The sequence below is a fragment of the Notothenia coriiceps genome, unplaced genomic scaffold (genome assembly GCF_000735185.1).
Source record: "Notothenia coriiceps isolate Sejong01 unplaced genomic scaffold, NC01 NC01_scaffold00004098, whole genome shotgun sequence".
In the NCBI taxonomy this organism is placed as follows: Eukaryota; Metazoa; Chordata; class Actinopteri; order Perciformes; family Nototheniidae; genus Notothenia; species Notothenia coriiceps.
The window spans coordinates 224,710-243,382 of NW_011336799.1; the positions used below are offsets into that span (position 1 = coordinate 224,710).

General features: G+C 40.3%; 1 protein-coding gene across 1 annotated transcript in view; it reads right to left on the reverse strand.

Annotated features, from left to right (window-relative positions):
- Window positions 1–3,012: 3,012 nt before the first annotated feature.
- LOC104941999 (mannosyl-oligosaccharide 1,2-alpha-mannosidase IC-like) overlaps window positions 3,013–18,673 on the reverse strand; it is a 25,699-nt gene continuing 10,038 nt past the window's right edge. Inside the window, exons 2-6 of the mRNA XM_010767184.1 lie at window positions 17,523–17,638; window positions 13,575–13,794; window positions 7,932–8,104; window positions 5,890–6,005; window positions 3,013–4,481 (exon numbers count right to left, since the gene is read on the reverse strand). Of these exons, the coding sequence (XP_010765486.1) occupies window positions 4,340–4,481; window positions 5,890–6,005; window positions 7,932–8,104; window positions 13,575–13,794; window positions 17,523–17,638 (767 nt within the window). The 3' untranslated portion in view covers window positions 3,013–4,339. The remainder of the gene's footprint in view (window positions 4,482–5,889; window positions 6,006–7,931; window positions 8,105–13,574; window positions 13,795–17,522; window positions 17,639–18,673) is intronic.

Below are 18,673 nucleotides of genomic sequence, written 5' to 3' on the forward strand. Positions count from 1 at the left end.
ACTGGCTTCCAGTAACTGCTAGAATCCACTTCAAGACACTGGTACTTGCGTACCATGCTGTGAATGGATCTGGCCCTTCCTACATCCAGGACATGGTTAAACCGTACACCCCAGCACGTGCACTCTGCTCTGCATCAGCCAAACAGCTCGCTGCACCCGCACTGCGAGGGGGACCCAAGTTCCCATCAGCAAAAACACGTGGGTTTGCTATCCTGGCTCCAAAATGGTGGAATGAGCTCCCCATTGACTTCAGGACAGCAGAAAGCTTACACATCTTCCGGGGAAGACTGAAAACTCATCTCTTTCGACTCCACTTCAAGCGATAGAACTATTAACAAAGCACTTATATACTAATAATTAGTATATAAGTGCTTTGTTAATAGTTCTATCGCTTGAAGTGGAGTCGAAAGAGATGAGTTTTCAGTCTTCCCCGGAAGATGTGTAAGCTTTCTGCTNACAAAAAAATACCAACACTCTGTCCTGAAGACAGAAGACAGAACCCAGAGTAACCACTAACCAGGGTGACAGTCTGTAACACAGTCAGGAGACCTTTACAAACTGCCCCGCCCCCTCGCACACAGACGGGAGAGAGAGATCTCTCTTGTCTGGATTGGAAAGATCGAAAATAAGATTGAAAATACATCATAGACGCATTTTGTAGTCTTATTGCATATTAGAAACGGAGTTGGCGAAACTAAAACTGTGATATAATGTTTATTTAGCAATAATTCATACTGTATGACATATATTTTTTAAATGTCTCCAGTACCGATAAAAAGTCAGATAACGTCAGAGCTTAACGGTACCACTGTCTTTAATAATTCCGGCCCGGGGCCCGTTTAATACCGGGGCTCGGTACCCATCCATACCTGGGGAGAGGCGCAGCATATTGCTAAGGACTAAATACGATGGAGGGTTCTCATCTCAGCCTTATTACCCATAGGGGATGAAGTGGAGTAAGTAAATAAAGAGGCCGGCGCTCCAGGGTCTGGTTCTGCTGTGCGTTTTTGGGATGTAACGGTAAAACATTTCAGAATTCCTCCACGGGATACCATTGTCATTTTACATCACTCAACCCGCGAAATACACACACTCAGTACATAGCCTACTGTAGATAGACCCGCGAATTTGCGGGCCAGGAATTCGCGGGCATAGCCGGCTGTGCGGCTGGCTGACAGCCATGGGCACAGCTTACGTATGTGTGTTTGTCTGTCTGTCTGTCTCTGTCTGTCTCTGTCTGTGTGTGTGTGTGTGTGTGTGTGTGTGTGTGTGTGTGTGTGTGTGTGTGTGTGTGTGTGTGTGTGTGTGTGTGTGTGTGTGTGTGAGTGTGTGTGTGTGTTTCGCGGGTTGCTAAATGTTTTGTGTGTTTATGTTGACAAGGAGGTTTAATAACTGTGTGCTACACACAACGTGCAGTCGATTTCATTTTCATCGCCGTTTGTACTAGAGTTTGCAGGGTATTTTTATTTTAACTCTCGTCCCAAATTCGTCCCAAAATTATTTTTTATCCTCCCTGACACTATTTTTTTCGGCCCCGGGACGACGGGACGTCCTTAAGCTCGAGCCCTGCTTTAGCTAATCTAAACTAAGGCCAGAATACTGCTTTGAACCGGTATGATGCATCTTGTGACTGTAACATCCTCTCTTGTATATAACCATGTGAAGGGCACGGTTCAGGAACTAGTTGTCCCACGCCGCCCTGTCTGTGATGACTACTTCCATTCTTGCAAGGATAATAAATACATGTATCCTGATATTGAAGACCAAGCCGGTGACGAGTGATAAAAGAAGAACTATTTGAACAGGATCTCCATGTCATACTGCTCTTCCCTTTGAAGCTGCTGCCCTGGTCGGAGGACGACTGCAGCGGAGAGATAGTGACGGTTTCGCCACACATCAGCGAAAGGTCTCGCAAAGTCAGACCAAAGCCTGTCACGATGTGTCTGCCGCCCTGCTTGGCTTGTCTGGGACTGAGAGCGGCAAAAAGAAAACGCGAGAGGAGCGGATTATGTGAAGTGTTTGTCCTTCACTCTCCCTCTCAGGTACTTTCAAGAGGACAGTGATCCTACAGCATTTATGTCTTCAGACGAGCTCATGTGCTGTGCCCTCTACTCATGCCCTTCCTCTCATTGTAACACCGGAGGATAGTCGGCACATTAGTGCTGCAGGCCTCAGCTGGAAAAACATTTAGTATTTAAACTTACATACAATGGTCCTTTGTTAAGGGTGAAGGTACTAGATCCATGACATTTAAAAAAAATTACTATTAAATGTCAATCCTGTCAATAATGCGTGCTTATTCTATTGAAAGCAATTTTTCATTTGCTTTCAAGCTATCGCACCAAAATGAGGGATTCAGATGACAGCAGGGATTTGAAACATTTGGGGGCAAAGGTATTAAATCTTGCTTTCTTGGCCTGACACTCGGAGAGAGGTGCAATGGCTGAAGTCCGTTAGTCATTTCCACAACCTTCAGACGCCCCCCTTCAATTAAATCTGTAATGATCTTCCTGGAAGCAAATACTGAAACAAACGTAAGCAGCAAAGGGTTTCCTTTCTGTTAGTCACTGCAGAATGTTTCCTTGAAAGATACTCTATAAACAATTTAAATAGAAAGAAGGACTTGTTTCTTTTTAAGGAGGACATCTCATTCTTATTTTCAGGTTCATATTCGTATTTTGTGCTGTTCAAAAAGGTCTTTATTTTTCTCATACTGCCTCTTTTCACCCTCAGTCTGAAACCAGAGACCAGTCTGCTCTGATTGGTTGGCTGGCCAGCTCCGTTGTGATTGGTTAGAGATGTCCCGCGTATCATGGATAATATGATGAAGCGCAAGAAACTCCCTCTGGTGTGAACTTTAAGATTTTAGCCTTTGCAGACCATTTACATGCACCTATATGACACACTGTAGGAAAGGTAAACTCCCAAAAAGCACAATAGGGCCCCTTTAAACTTTGTATATGAATAATTAATTAAGGCTAATTGAAAAAAGAAACACACAACAAACAGTGATTGTTTTAAATGTACAAAGTTGCACAGGTCTTTTTATCAGTACTTGAAAATATTCAACAATGAAAGTTAAATCAAACAGTAAGTAATAACAATAATTAATATCAGCAATAACTAGACTTAAAGTAAGTTTCATTTTTTTTTTTTTTTACTGAAACACCTGAGGGAAGCAAATCAAAAGAGAACCCAGAAAAATAACCACTGAAGTTAAGAAAAACAAACAAAAAACCACATAATGAAATCAAGAAAAAGCTCATACTGGGGTCACTCACTTCATCTGTATGTACAGCACATTCGCTCCACCCTGTGGGGGGGGCAGCAGTGATGAAAGAACAGTGATGGAAACCAGCTGTATGGATTCACATGTAAAGGCAGGGTGAAGCAGAACAAACTACAACAGAAAACAGGAAAACCCATTTGGATCCGGACAGGGAAAGTGTTTTTCTTCCATGATTTTGTGTATTACAGGTACAGAACTGACAGTACTCCATTTGTTACTTTGACTTGAAAGGCTGAGAGGACTGAGAAAGCATTGTCCTGTTCACAAAATAACCCAAGCACACAGTGGAAACTCAACTCAATATCATTTAAAAAAACAATGGTCACTGGATGCATAAGACACGGCCCCTTTCCTGACACCCCCGAACTGTTAAGAAATTCATTCAAGCTTGTTTCAGTAAGAAACATGACATCAACATTAGTTTGGAAGTGGATCCGAGAATCACATTTAATGTCTGTACATTAATCAATATTCATTACAATTCAATGCTCGTTAATTTAACTTCCTGTCGACTCTCACGAAAAACACATTACTGGAAAAAGAGGGAAATAGAAATGCAAAGAAACCTTTGGTCAAAGAGTGTACTCACAAAGGAAAAAATGCAACGACGAGAAAAAAACAGGAAATCATTCATCACTAAAAATTAAGAAAGCAACAAACTAAAAGAGCAAAACTCAAGTGGTTTTCTATACGTTTCTCTCTCTTTCTGACAATATGGCCCGTAGTTCAACCCTCTTCCCATTACATTTGGGTCTGCAAGTTATACTGGTTTCCTCACAGAGGAAAGAAGGAAAGAAAAAGGTGCTCTTTTCATGAAAGTCATGTTTGTCTTGATTGTCCACAAAAAAGAAGGGCCAGCAGGAAGTAACCCCGGCGAAAGGATATACAATCACAGCGTAAAACGACGACATCCTTCACTGGAAAGGAATTGAGAGTCCCGCTCCTGAAAAGACTCTGAACCGGCATTGAAATCTGTGTTTGCCATTTCTGTGTGACTGTGTGTGTGCACATGAACTGTGCACATGTCTCTGTGGTGGTTGGAGTTCAGTCCTATTCGGAGACCGTCTTGTCCTGTGGGGCCGGGTCCTCCAGGCAGCTCCTGCGGATGATGGGCAGCGGGTGGGCTTCTGTGTTGAAGACCCAGTCCTCCAGAGAGAGGAGGTCGTCATCAGAGAACAGCAGGTACAGATACCTGAGCACAGGAAAAACATCATTTACATATAAACAACATGGTTCACTGAGAACTACACACTAGTCTGTGTTGGATATGTGTTACATGTTGTGATCATGGATGATGCCCCTCGTTTCTGTTATGTGCTATATGTGACATGTATGTAGTAACGTGTGTTGTTTGCATTTTATTGTTCTCTTTTATCCTTTCGCCTGTATCTACTTGTCTTTCATCCTTTTTCTATAACTAATGCTGTTGATTTGTGTCTACCATCTGGCCGGGGACAACAGCTGGAAATTAGCAATGTTTGCTAAAGCTGCCCCATAATCCCACATTTACAGTTTGTGACAGTTGATCCATGGGGACTGTCCACGACACTATAAACTAAACTAAACTAATTGTATTGCCATGTCATAAATACTTGTATATTCTGCTCTTGCTCTTTTGCACTTTTCATGTATTTGTATTTTCTATGTTTTTAAATGTTTTATGTGAGGGACTGCGGATGGAAAGTAGCTCAAAGCTAAATCCGGCATATTTACGCTTGGCACATTTATTGTTTTAAGTGTTCATTAATGTTCAATGTCCCTACTAAATAAACGATTAAATAAATAAATAAATAAACTAAACATCTAGGCTCCTTGAGTACAATTCTTCAGATTTCCAAATGAGTGCCAATTCTTCCTTTTAGAGTAAATCAGTCATATCGTATCCGTAGCTTAACCCTATCAGAATCAGAAATCCTTTCTTTGTCCCACAGAGAGGAAATGTACAGTGTTAAAGGGGACAGTGCAGACGAGACAACATAAAAGATGTTGAATAACATAATAAAAAAGAGGAAACAAATGAGGCTGCTGGGAAGCTTGTGAAATTACTTCTGGGGATCTTATTTCATCTTAATACATCACCATTTATTTGCTTTATTTTGTATTATTTATCTCATTCCACAAAGTAATCAAATACACATAGAGACACAAAATAAAAACCCCTGTCCCCAGCTGGTGATAGCTTTGCCAGCTCAATCTAGTCTCGTTAATTATTCACGAGCAAAGATTTTTTTGTCAAGATTAGTTGCTCTAAAGTGGGAGCATTAGGGACGGTGTGAGGCACAGTCTGCTGTTTAAAGTTGTCTGGAGACTGTTGACCAGAATATTCACCCAAATCGTCTACTGGCTAACGTAGCACCCTGAATATTTATGTGTTGCTAAGTGACCCTACAGTCGGCCCTGGTTTATTTTCATTCACAAGGGAAATGGAGAAGATCTCATTCAAAGTGTGATTGGAATCAGTGCACTGATGTCTGACTCGCAGAATGGACGACGCTCCAGCTTTGGATCCTATTATTACTTTCTATATCTTTGATGGTTATACATGTAGATTGTAAAGTGCCATCTGCCACAGGGAGATGTGCTGAGGAAACAGGACTTACTTGAGTGTTTCTGAGAGGAAGAAGCTCTGCTGCATGTTGTCGTGGCTCGCCGTCAGGGTGTAAACGTCACGGATCCCCGAGAAGCCGGACTCCACCCTGCAGTGCTGCTCCAGCGCCTGAGAGGTGAGAGGTCAGGGTTTATGAGGACTCATTTTCAGGTTCATATTTGTATATATGGTGCCTCTACTGTGACATGATATGAAAACCCCAAAAAGCATAATAAGGCTTCTTTAAATTTGAGAATGCATTAGGTCTGCACATTCAATTGATTTGATTGTAATCCCAAAATGGTGCAATATTCAAATTGCAGTAAGCACAATATGTGTTAAAGTGCAGATGTGCAGAGACATTCAAGGTTGCACATTTGATTCTACAGACTTAATACAACATATTTGTTTCACGCAAATTCTCTTTAAAACCAAAATCATTAACATATTTTATATAATTTTAATATGTCAATCATATGGAAATTGCATTATGGATCAAAATAATCTCTAAATTAGTTATTTCTCCCAAATTTTACATCTACAAAAAAAAAGTTTTTTCCTCTCCAAAGTTGAAATTGAAAAACACTACCTCATTCATTTATTCACCCACTTAATCAGTTTTCACCTTTATCTCCCCTGTACTGTGATAGGAAAACATATTCAGTCAAATATATTCCTCTGATATATTTTGAAAAAATAAAAACTCAAATCCTCTACTCGTAAAATAACGTGTGTCTTTGTGCACCTTAAGGAAAAGTAAATGATGGTGAAACATGTCAAAGCCTGAGCGATGCTAAATCTGACAAGAGCTAATGGAGAGTGGCTGAGCTAGCCAAGCGGATTAGCCCATTACCACCTGCTACAAAGGTCTGGCTTATATGTGCTAATTAACAAAGACCCCGACGTGTTAATGCTTGATGTTCACGAACAGACGCATTGTGCACCGCTCGCAACCTTTGTGCCCGATAATTAAAGGACTGTCAGTGTCTTCAGCGTGATCCCGCCACTTCTCTGCACACTAAATTAATGTGGAATCTTTCATGGCAGCCCTCTGCAGTTTACTGAAGCTAATGTCCTGTCGATTGCCACATTAATAATAGTGCTCAACCTTCACCTACTGCTACTGCCGCCACCTGATCCTCACGCTAATGTATAGTGCCACGCAATATCCGGGCGGCTGGCGGAGGGTAATTGAGGGTGTTAAAGGGGCTTGACATGAAAGGTGGGTACATTTTATCAAATCTGACTCCAAGCTACTACTTGGTTTAGGTTGTAACATTATAATGTACTGCATCTCCCACTTAATCTTAACACGCAATTATTATTTGAACCTTATTAGACTTAATATAAGACGATATTTATTTACGGATATTACATTTAAACAAGAATTAGATTCAAGGACTAGAAATCCACACAGCAGGTTTTATCATGCAATGGAGGAAGTAACTGCCTCTGCATTACTTTGATTTAAGGGAGTGTTGGATGAAGGTTTGATAGGCTGGCACGCTTCTTAAAGTTTGTTTATAGTGTATCTTTTATATTTCAGTTTATTTGGGCCAGTTCTGTTCACATTGACCTATTGAAATGTATGTAACTGTCATGTAGAGTGCATCATGGATTGGACGGTTGCAGCAAGTTGTTGCCATTCTTAATATTGTCTTCTGTAGTCTCACAAAACGCAAACCTGTCTAGACTAAAACTGTCCCTGAATAGTATAAATATTGATCAAAAGACAGATACAGGACCCCAAAAAAAAAGTAATTGTTTATAGTAAAGTGGGAGGATAATAACAATGCGATCATTACATTACGGCTAACATTTACAGTTACAAAAGCTTTGATTTAAAATGTTCCGAAAGGACTGTCGCACCGTCATTTGGTTGGTTATGATGGGGCCATTTACATCATGCTCCACTGAAAGACTGAATAACATTAAAAAGGTTTACCGAGGTTCTGACGATCATATCCTCTGACTAAAAGTATCTCAGCTTTGCCAACAGGGCTAGTTTCAACAAAAACAGCGTTATTTAACGTAGCCTGTGTTGGGGTGTCTCACCTGAACAGCCTCCCAGCCCCACTCTCTGTACTTGGGGTCGTGGGTCAGCCTCCACATGTACATGTAGCTCTCGATGACCTCTGGGCGGAGGATGTAGTATCTGTCGTTCAGTCTGGTGGCCGTGGCTTCTCCTCCGCTGTCAAATCGGAACGCCTCCGGGCCCAGTTTGGTGGCTGATGGAGACAAAAAAGAAAAAAAACATTTATATTTCTGCAGTCAGCACCTCTACCGGATCTGCAATCAATCCCATATCAAAAAAATCGAAGCACACTGGAGTATTTCTGTCTTTTCTGCCTTTCAATGACCATCACCACAGTCCACAGAGCCCTTTTTATAATTGTTGGTTTCCATGTGTCAGGTTAGACAATTAAGATGTGTCCAGATGGTCTGTTGGCTTCTTTTTCTCTCTTCCTCCTTCTTTCATTATATCTCCAACACAATTCAGGACTGCATGGCAAACAGACTCTATTCATGATCCAGCACAAAGGAATAAATTCCTGCCAAGGTCGGGACAGGAGCATCGGCATGGCAACATCTCAGAAAAACACTTGAAGAGAAAGATGTTATATGACAGGCAAGATGAGTCTGATATGTAATTTTTTACTTTGAATATATGTTATAAATATTTAGCGTTATATGTAAATGTGATCATGTTTTAGAAAGAAATTGTTTTACGCTTTCCAGATCTGATCCTGTTTTCATTTGCATAAAAACATTTCCTGTGTCAAGCACATGCTATGTATTATTTAAATCTTAAAAATGTGTCTGAAAATGCAGAATATCTAATATACAATTTTCAAATTTATGCACAATACTCTCTTTCAAATGCACGGCCCCTTCACTTGAAACTCAGATATACTACACACATTTCTTTACAGTAATTTGTCATATTCTCATTGATTTTCCTTTCCTTTATAGTATTTCTACATTTACTCTTGTTAAACAACTTCAATTATCTTGCTGTGTTAACTGTGTTTGTTTACATTAAAGGTGGGGTAGGTAAGTTTGAGAAACCGGCTCGAGATACACTTTTTGTTATATTCCATGGAATGTTCTTAACCTCCCGATAGCAATGAATATCTTAAGTGCTTTGACAAAAAATCCATAACCATATCTGTGGAAGCCGTGGTACTGTAAAAAGCACGACCAATCATCTGAGCCGGCCCGGCTAAAATAACTGGATGGCCTACCTGCCTGTCAGCCTTCCATCTGTGCACAAACTCATCGCGTGCCCTCATTGGTCATGTGCGCGTTCGTGTGTGTTGGAGGAGGGGCTCTGTAAGGAAGTGGCAGATTTCTTCCGTCTGTGTATTTTCAAATTCTAGCGCACTCAAGCTGGTTTCTCCAAAACCACCTTTAAGGAAATTCCTTGTATGTGTGAAACGTCTCGGCAGTAAATATGTGAGTAACTATGTGTAATGTCATAGTAGTAGAGATAAAAAACTCAACATGGTACCTTTAACTTTTGTCTTGAAAAACCAACATCAAACTCACACTTCCCCCCCGTCCCTCCACAGCTCCTCTGTTCTCACATCCTTCTGATTCTTCACCTCTGGGTGCTTCCTGCCTCCTGACGGCCTGTTTTCCGCCTGTTTTTCACTAAACAATTCTCTGTGCTGTTGATGCTTGTGATTGGAATGCTAACGCTAATTCAGCAGAGGATCATCTGTAACTCCGGCGCAGACTACACAATCGATTTTTCCACACGTTCTAAAGATGATTAGCACGCCTCTGTCAAACTCAATTTAGAAGTCTTGTCTCAGGATTCGTTACTCCCGCTTTGGGACCTGAATAGAAAACACGTTCCCAACTATCTTCTTATCCACCGGTTTCCTTTTGCCTCAACACACTGCAGTAAATCCCTCCAGGCAAAAAAATCAAGTCTTATTGTTTCCTGTGAATTCCCTGCTGAGCATTAATGAGTTCAGATCAGAAAGGTATTTCATTCCTATATTTAAACAGTGGTGGAAATCAGAAGTGACAGCCCTGAGTGATAAAGTTAACCTGTTAAACCCCGAGCCTGTTTTTCAGGTTTCAGGCTCGAAAATGATATTCTCAGAACAAATGACCATATCTTCCCTTCTAAAAGGGTTAAATTAATAATCTTTTTTCTCAAAGTAATGATAAACCTTTGAGTTGGATGTAGAAAAGTCAGAATCAATATAGATGTTTTTTATTTTAAAGAAAATTCAGATTGAACATAGTAAAAAACTGTAAATTATAGTGTCCGTCCAAAAAATATTTTGTACTTATAGTGAAAACTAACCTTGGATGATGGGTTAGTAGACTAAAAGCTTTAGGAATCCAAAGTAAAACAGATAATAAGTACCCTGTATCAAGATTGATGCAAAACAAGTGATATTTGACCTTTTTAGACAGATTTAGCAAAACAAAACCTCTTCTGGGGCCATTTGGGTGGATTTTTCATATCTCTGGCCCCCCTTGATTGATTTTGACATGTGACATCTCTTTCTAACCGTCAGAGCCAATGGAATCGAGGGGAACTCCCACATAGTCCTTATTTGGTAATGTGTGTGTGTTAGACTGCCGCATAGCCAAGACCGGAAGCAGCAGCCAACTCTGGTGGCTACCATTAGCAGCTAACTTTTCCTCTCCGATCTTTACATAAAAATTGAATTATGGATTATAAATGAAAACAATTATTACCCAGAAACATTATCAACCTATGAATTAACCGATTCAGCCACGTTTTTTCTCATTTTAATGCCATTGAACACGTCTTTTGATCAGATTGACAGCTACGGTGAGACGATCTCCCTAAAAGCTCCGTAAAGGCACGTGTTGTGATGTCTGTGTTTGCTTCCCCTGTCGCGAGTTCGGATCACTCAGTGATGATATATATACCTAAATAATCTGTGGAACCTCAGCTTTAATCAGATATCTTGTATGTGCAGCTACGATAAGTAATAAGGGTACTTTTATCTTGAGTTCTCTGCCAAAGTCCGTTAGCATTTTTCGCTCAGGGGTCATCTAGATGCTTCTTATGAGACTTGTGTTGTTTTGGTAAAAATTGATTGTATCGTCAGTTAGCTGAGATTATTTCCATTATTAACACATTAATAGGTTCTTAAATATTAAGATCCCCTGAGACAGTGTCATGAAAAAAAAAAGTAAAGTACTCGCCGGCGGGGACCTTGGGGTTTAACAGGTTCTCTCTATCAGCTCACACATCTCAATAGCAGAAAGCTAACCATTAAAAGTCTATAACCACTTTTTCCCCTCTTAAACCAATAACCTTTTCATCTTCCTTCTGCTTCCCATGAGATTTCCATTTTCCAGCATCAGTGTGTTGCTGTGAAGCTGGCGGGGTTTCAGAGCAGCAGCAGAAGGAGAGTCTTTATGGTATCTATGTTTAAGACACAGCCAAAGAGCAGCCATCTTACACACGTGCAATCGCAAATCTCACTCCTCTCTTTCTCTCTTTTCCTGCAGACGGATAATCCGAGAGCTGCTAAGCACCAATCGGCCCTTTTTAAATGAGCACAGAGAAACCTGGTGGAGGAGAGAGCCAGAGAAGTCTCGTGGGTCTGCAGATGAAAAGCATTTCAAGCGTATCAAGGAACCTGTTATGTGGTGAGTCACATGATCTCACTGACAAAGCCTTACAGCCCACCCAACAGAGGAGGGGGTAAAAAAGAAGCTTGAAATTAGCAGAGGAGATTATTGTCAGAGCTGAGATAGATGAGGGAGGAGAAGAGATCAAATAATGGCTGTTCCAACGGAATGCTTGTTGCTGGAAACTCTTCCTCGATTGCATTTTCCTTTTGGGTAAATCGTCTTTTCTCCCACAATCTGCGGAGAGCATTTTTCCGCGATCCCAATTTAGCAGTCCGAAAAACGTTTACCCATTTAAACAGTCGTGGTAGACACCTTGTTTGTTTTAAACATCATAAATACACAAACAACAATGAATACTTACAGGTTCTGTACCCAAGTTTTCTATTTTTATTCCATATTTTATTCCATTTCATTTCTATGTAAATATTGTTATATTTTACTGTATTTTTTTTAATATTTTTCTAGTTCTCTATCTGTGTTTTTAATTTTTGTTTTACTTTTATGTATGCAGCACGACACCGAGTCAAATTCCTCGTACCTACCTGGTAATAAACCTGTTTCTGATTATATATCGCAGCAACAGTAGATACCTGTGGACTGTATGTTTACTCGTCCATACTTTATCTACATGTTCTCACCTTGTCTCTTTTTATTCTTTCTCAGAATGTGATTATCAGTGTGTAACACACTTAGAGACAGCTCCATGTTTGCTGCCTGCAGCTGTGAGGCGTTGGCGAATAATCGAGGACTTTAATTCTCCGCTGCTCCTTATTACGGCCTGTCGTCGCTCTGTCGAGGTGAAGCCACCGAGAACGGTTCTCATTTTGAGTCAGGGCAAAATTAAAACGCCCGCGGCCTATTTAATTTAACATGTGGCGCGACAACACTTTTCCTTTCACTGTAAAGCAACCTAACCTCTCCTAACAAGACAGATATAGTGATGAAGCATAACCTTTTTAATTAGAATAGTCTGGATGTCTAAAACACGAAATGAGCTGGATCCAACGAGTAAGAACACCAAATAAATACTTATATGTTTTAATTTCAGATGATGGGAAGCATGGCTATAACTTAAAACTGACATGTTTTCATGTACCTAAGAAACATTTCACTGCTCATTCAGATCCTCTTTAGTCAGAAGATGTTTTTTCCATAACGCTTCAGGCTGGAATATTTCCAAATGTTATTCAATAACAAAATGATCTTTCTCCCTCTCACTCTGCCAGTCATTTCTGTTGATGCATTTAATGTTCTGCAGAGATATTCCAACCAGTAAGGCAGGAAATTAAATATTTTAACGAAGCTATGGTTTCACATGCTGTTAGCTGACTGCCATTTTAATAAAGCGGTGGGGCTTAATGGCTCGCAACCCATTTATATGTTTTTTGCTGGTGGGCTGTCTTCTAAGTTTGTCTAAGAAGAGACCAAACAGTGAGCATAACTGTGTTTCCAAAACACGTTATTAAGTTTGGTTGTGCACAAATAGGAGCTGGATTCAGGACTCTATCTATAGTGCAATTACAAATACATAAAAAGTAAAATAAGAACTTTACATAAAGCACTTTGAACTGCTTTTTGTTGAAATGTTCTATAACACCCCTTGTTGTTAAATACCAACCAACTATGTGCCGTTAATAACTGTGCAATATATACTTAATAATATAAATATATAATATAAATCCTAAGAACTGTTACAAGACGTGTATTTTGTAAATTATGTAACTTTAAAAAAAAATTTAATTATTATTTTTGTATCTTTAATATTTTTTTATGCATGCTTCTTAGGTAACATTACGCTGTCTTTGGCTCTTTCCTGCTGTAACAATGTATATTTCCCCTCTAACTAATGAAGGTATTCTGATATAAATAAACTTGCCTTGCAGGACAACAAACAATGGGCCACTCTCTGCTCCTCGTGCAAAATACATTGGCTAGATGGAATGTGTAAGCGCCATATGATATATATATATATATATTCAATCCAAAACAAAATGGGCAGGAGCAGTTCAGTCTTGCCCTCCTCCTGGGTGGTGTTGAACTTTCTAAACCAAACTGTCCTCTCACCTGAGCGGGTGTAGCTCTCGTGGCAGGTGTGTGTGATCTCAGCAGCCAGGTCCAGGTAGTGCTGCCTCTTCTCCGGCTCTCCATCGTCCGCCCCGATGCCGATCATGCCCCCGGAGAAGCAGGCCAGGTGGCCCATCTTGTGGTCCAGGATCCCCCCCCTCCACTCCGCCATGTAGGTCAGACCGCCGGGGGACTTCTGCACCAGGTTAGCTTCAATCGCCTGCAGGAACACACGGTCAGGAGGGTTTAATAGATAGATAGATGGATAGAGAGATAGAGAGATAAATGGATAGATGGATAGAGATAGAGAGATAGATGGATAGATAGATTGATAGATAGATGGATGGATAGATAGATGGATGGATGGATAGATAGGTACTTTATTGATCCCAATTTGGGCAATGTTTGCGTTGCAGCAGCATAAAAAAGCAATGTACATAAGAGAAATTAAGACAAGAAATAAACAGTCCAAAATACTTCTGAAATAAAATAGTATTAAAAGTAAAACAAATATATATATATATACGTGGATGTGGAAAATATACATGTGGAAATACAACTTTCCAGTAACAAATACAATGCAGGATATTATTATGCAAGAAATTGATTATTCAATATTAAATAGAATATAAATGTACAGTGGGAGTTTAAGTCCAGTTATTTAGAGAAGCTATGGAGCAGAGAGTTCTCTTCCAGCCAGGCGATGAGTAAACAGGCATTATCTGAGGTTACAGTATGTGGGCTTTACACTTTATGTGAAATAAATCTTTGTTTGCAATACTTGTACTGACAAAACCGAAGCCACCTAGCCTTAACTGTGCTACATTAAGCCAGTTAATAAGCACACTACTTAATATTGACAGCACAGAATTGGAGCTTTTACTCCCAAACACCCAAGTGGGAATACATAGAATGATATCAGTGTTTCCTATAAAAAGCCTGTATATATGAACAATCCTCCTACACACACATGAGGGATGAGTCTAACATGTCTGCATTTAAATGTTAAATGATGTGTGTGTTGTAAGATAGGAAGGCGTATCTCTGAGGGATTTCATCTGATACCTTTTGAAGACAGATCCTTTTATACACGATCAAAAAACACGAGACGAAGCAAAGAGAAAAAAAGGGAGATGTCCGAGTCAAAGAAAGACATCTCTGTCTTTTATAAGAAATCTTAAAGTCAGGTTTTGTTCCTTTCTGCCTCTTTAAAGCTGTGTATACTTTAAATGCTTGATGTTTTTTAAGACACCGTTAGAAAGACAGATCATATCTCATCATTCCCTCTTATTTACATTTCTCTCTCTTCATCTCTCGTGTTAATTCTGCCTGGCTCGATGCTCATCATGCATTTGAATGCCGGTTTGTACGAGTGCTGTTAATTAAAAGTGTAAATCCTCTCTTGAATCTCAGGTTCAACCATTCATTATTTTTTAACAGCTCTTTCATGATGAGCTTACAAAGGAAAGAGGAGGAAATGAAGAAACCCTCTTCTTGATTCATATGCAAAGCACATTTGGTTTGTGGAGTGGGATATTTTAATTTCAAATTACCCAGTGAATGTAACTTAACATCCCTTTAACCACTGCTGTGATACTGTACAGGAAAACCTTTCATTCTCAACGAGGGTTAATAAAGATGAAACCTGCTAATGACAAAATCAACTAATGTGTATAATATGAAAGCTGATAAATGCCATGTTTCTTTAAAAAAAAAAAAAATGTTTTTCTTGAGGGCTGAGACTGATGAATCCCCCTCTAATGAGCTGCTGTTAGCTGTAATCATGGCATAGTATAATTGGAAATTGTTCCCTCATTCAACAGTGTTTTAATTAGTCTACTTTTAGTTGAATGCCAAAGATAATGAGTTGCGCTGAGCCTTCACCTTAGATCTCTGTATGAACGCACAGTATATGACTTCATCTGATAGAGTGGGGGTCCGTGGCCATTTAAATACCAAGTCACAAGGGAGAGAGGGTGTCTGTAATTAGTGCTTCTGCCTCTGGCTTGACCCTCGGATGAGAACTGAGGAAATATCAATGGCAATATGAAGTCATTGTCTCTGATACCGTAATTGTAGCCGAAGGGAATGTGCTTTACTCTGACATTATCTCTATTAAGCTAAAAAAAAAAAATGGTATGTGTAAAGCCAGCTGTGAGTTTTTTTTTCTTTTCTGCATTTAGTGGGTGGGAGTGCTCCTTTCGCTACAAAATAAACATGAGTCAGTGTCTGTCTAATCACATTAAGCAGTACCAGGAAGCCTTATGTCCGTTCCACTGAGAGCATCGCTGTCACAAAAATACTCCTGCTGTGTATAATCACGCTATAGTGCTCGGAATAAAAGCATCCATTACAGCTCTACCTCCGCTTCTGATCCACTGAATGCATATAGGAGAGAGACATGTCTACACTTCTATGGATAAAAGCTGTGTTTTTGAGTGACAAGACGATACTTTTCATTTCACTATCACGCCATTATCTTAAGTGAAGTATAGTCACTTTCTGGCATGCGGCGTGTTATGTTATCCTGATGGCAATAAGGCGGATTTTTAAATACGCGTATATTCCGATTTTAATTAAAGGTCCCATGTCATGCTTTTTCTGGTTATTACCCGTCCCCTTGTGTGTTGTGTAGCTTGTTCTGCATGTAAACGGTCTGCAGTCACAAACCCTCAAAGTACACCCTGTAGGGAGTAAAACTCTAACACAGAACAGACCTGTCTATGCTGCCACAGAACACCTCGTTGGAGATTTCTCTTTTTCCATTGTTTACTTCTTGACGTATTTCGGGTTTAGTGACGTTACGTCCGCGGACTTCCTCACACACACACACTCAGCGGGACGTTGGTGTGGGGTCGGCGAGACACCGCAGAACTCAGCCTGGGCACACGCACAAACTCCCAGCCAGGCTGCGGGTGTGTGTGCCCAGGCTGAGTTCTGCGGTGTCTCGCTGTCTCGCAGACGGCCACTGGGCTCACAGGGAGGGGGGGGGAGGGGGGGTGTAAGAGCTCCAACAAGCCGTTTAGGACAGAGAGTGAATACACATACTTTACAGAGATGCTGTAAGAGAAACCAATGTGAGTTTGGAAAATTGCACGATATACATTTATTCTAGTATACCTCAACAATGGAATTATGATCAGTAGAAATGGCCATGACATGGGCCCTTTAAAAGTCATCACATAAATGGTTGGAAATTGTTGTAAAACTGGCAACAATGAAATGTATTTTATCAGATTAATATTAATATCACAGCAACTTCGTAATACATATGCACAAAGAGGGATTAAATGTATGACTTTCTTCACCCTCAATATGGGGCGAAGAACAACAAGATGACAGGCACTGGCTCTCTATGATTTCAACATTCATTTATGCGATTCTGTGGATGAATAAACATGCAGCAGAACACTTTACATAAAGCAGGTGAGCAAACAGGAATAAAAAAAAACAAGCTTAACGTCTTGTCACTCTCCGTTTAACAGATCTTAAAAAATAGGCGGCAGAAATGACTCTTTATTAATGTCGAATTATGAACTTGATGAGACATTTTATTACGGTATTCAATGCAACACTCATTGATTAAGTATCCGGCTATGATCATTAATAAAGGCTTCAACTTGCAAAAAATACTTAATCATCTTTAAAACAGCAAGAAGAAATGGAAGAACACTCTTCTACCTTCTTATTATTCATTTTTGAGAAAAAATATGAGCTGAATATCAAACGAGCATCGTGTCTCTTTCCATAAATGTCATATATTACATGAAAAAAGTTTAGCCTTCAACTATCCTTTAAAACTTTAAGCGGTGTACCTCTCGTTCCTCTTAGGTGTAAATCACTTTCCACTCTGTTTGATCGCAGGCATATGCAAATTACTGTAACTTTTATGGTTTCAGCTAAAGGAGCCATGCCTGAGCGTGAAATGGAAGATTAAAATGTCCGTACCTCCAGCGCGCCGTAGTACATCTTCTTTGCGTCTTCGTCCGACTTGTCTGACATCAGATATGATTTGATCAGATACTCGTAGAAACTGTCCCCGAGGCCCCCGATGGAGACGTGATCTGAGGAGAGGAAGAGGAGGGAGACAGCAGGGTCACAATCAGCTCTATCTGAAGGACAAACAAAGACGCGTTGAAAGGTTTGCTCAAAAGAACAACGAGTGTTTTTGTTTGCAATTTTCTGGCGGTTGGAAGATTTTGTACACTTTTAAACTAAAAAGATTGATTCCTGTGACAGTGGATAGTGTTGGACCTGTAGCAAACAAAGTCACTACTGCTAACTACAAAGTCCTCTACGCGTATTGGGGTTACAGATGGGGTCCAAAACTAGCAAGCCATATGAATGTCTGGGAGCAAATACATTTGATATGCTACACAAATATGACCAGGATCCATTGAATTGTCTGAATATTGGGTTGCAGATTAGCATTTTCAAAAGGGGGGTTCGTTTAGCATGAAACACTTGAAATAACTAAAGGATGAGTTCAAAAAGAAAGTAGAAAGAAAGTGAGGTCAAAGAAAACTATTTCTGCTAAAACGTTAGCAATGACTGAGACCCCGTCCACACGGAGACGAAGCGGGTTGTATCCGCTACAGTTCTCTAACGTATTGACGGTTCGTCCACACGAGGCCGACACGGAAACGCGGATAACGATAACGGCTCCCAAGGTGGGTAGATGCTGTGTTTCGCCAACAACAACAACAACAATGGCGGATCACAGGGTTGCTTTCGTGCTCCAGACGCTACTGACCATGCTACAGATGTTAGTGCAACATCTACAGCTCCTCGACCACAACCATCAGTAACAAGTGGACATGGAGAACTACATGAACTACATGTTGCTAAATCCACCACGGAGAATAAACAGAAGGGCAACCATGCTCTGGGGGGGGTCTTCTTCGCTGCTTTTGGTGTATTTTGTGGCGGAAGCATTACATTACATTTAGCTGACGCTTTTATCCAAAGCGACTTACAATAAGTGCATTCGACCAGGAAGATACAACCTTGAAGAAAACAGAATCATATAAGTACATCAGGTTTCATAGAGCCAAACATTTCAAGTGCTACTCAACTGGCTTTAGATAAGCCGGCACACA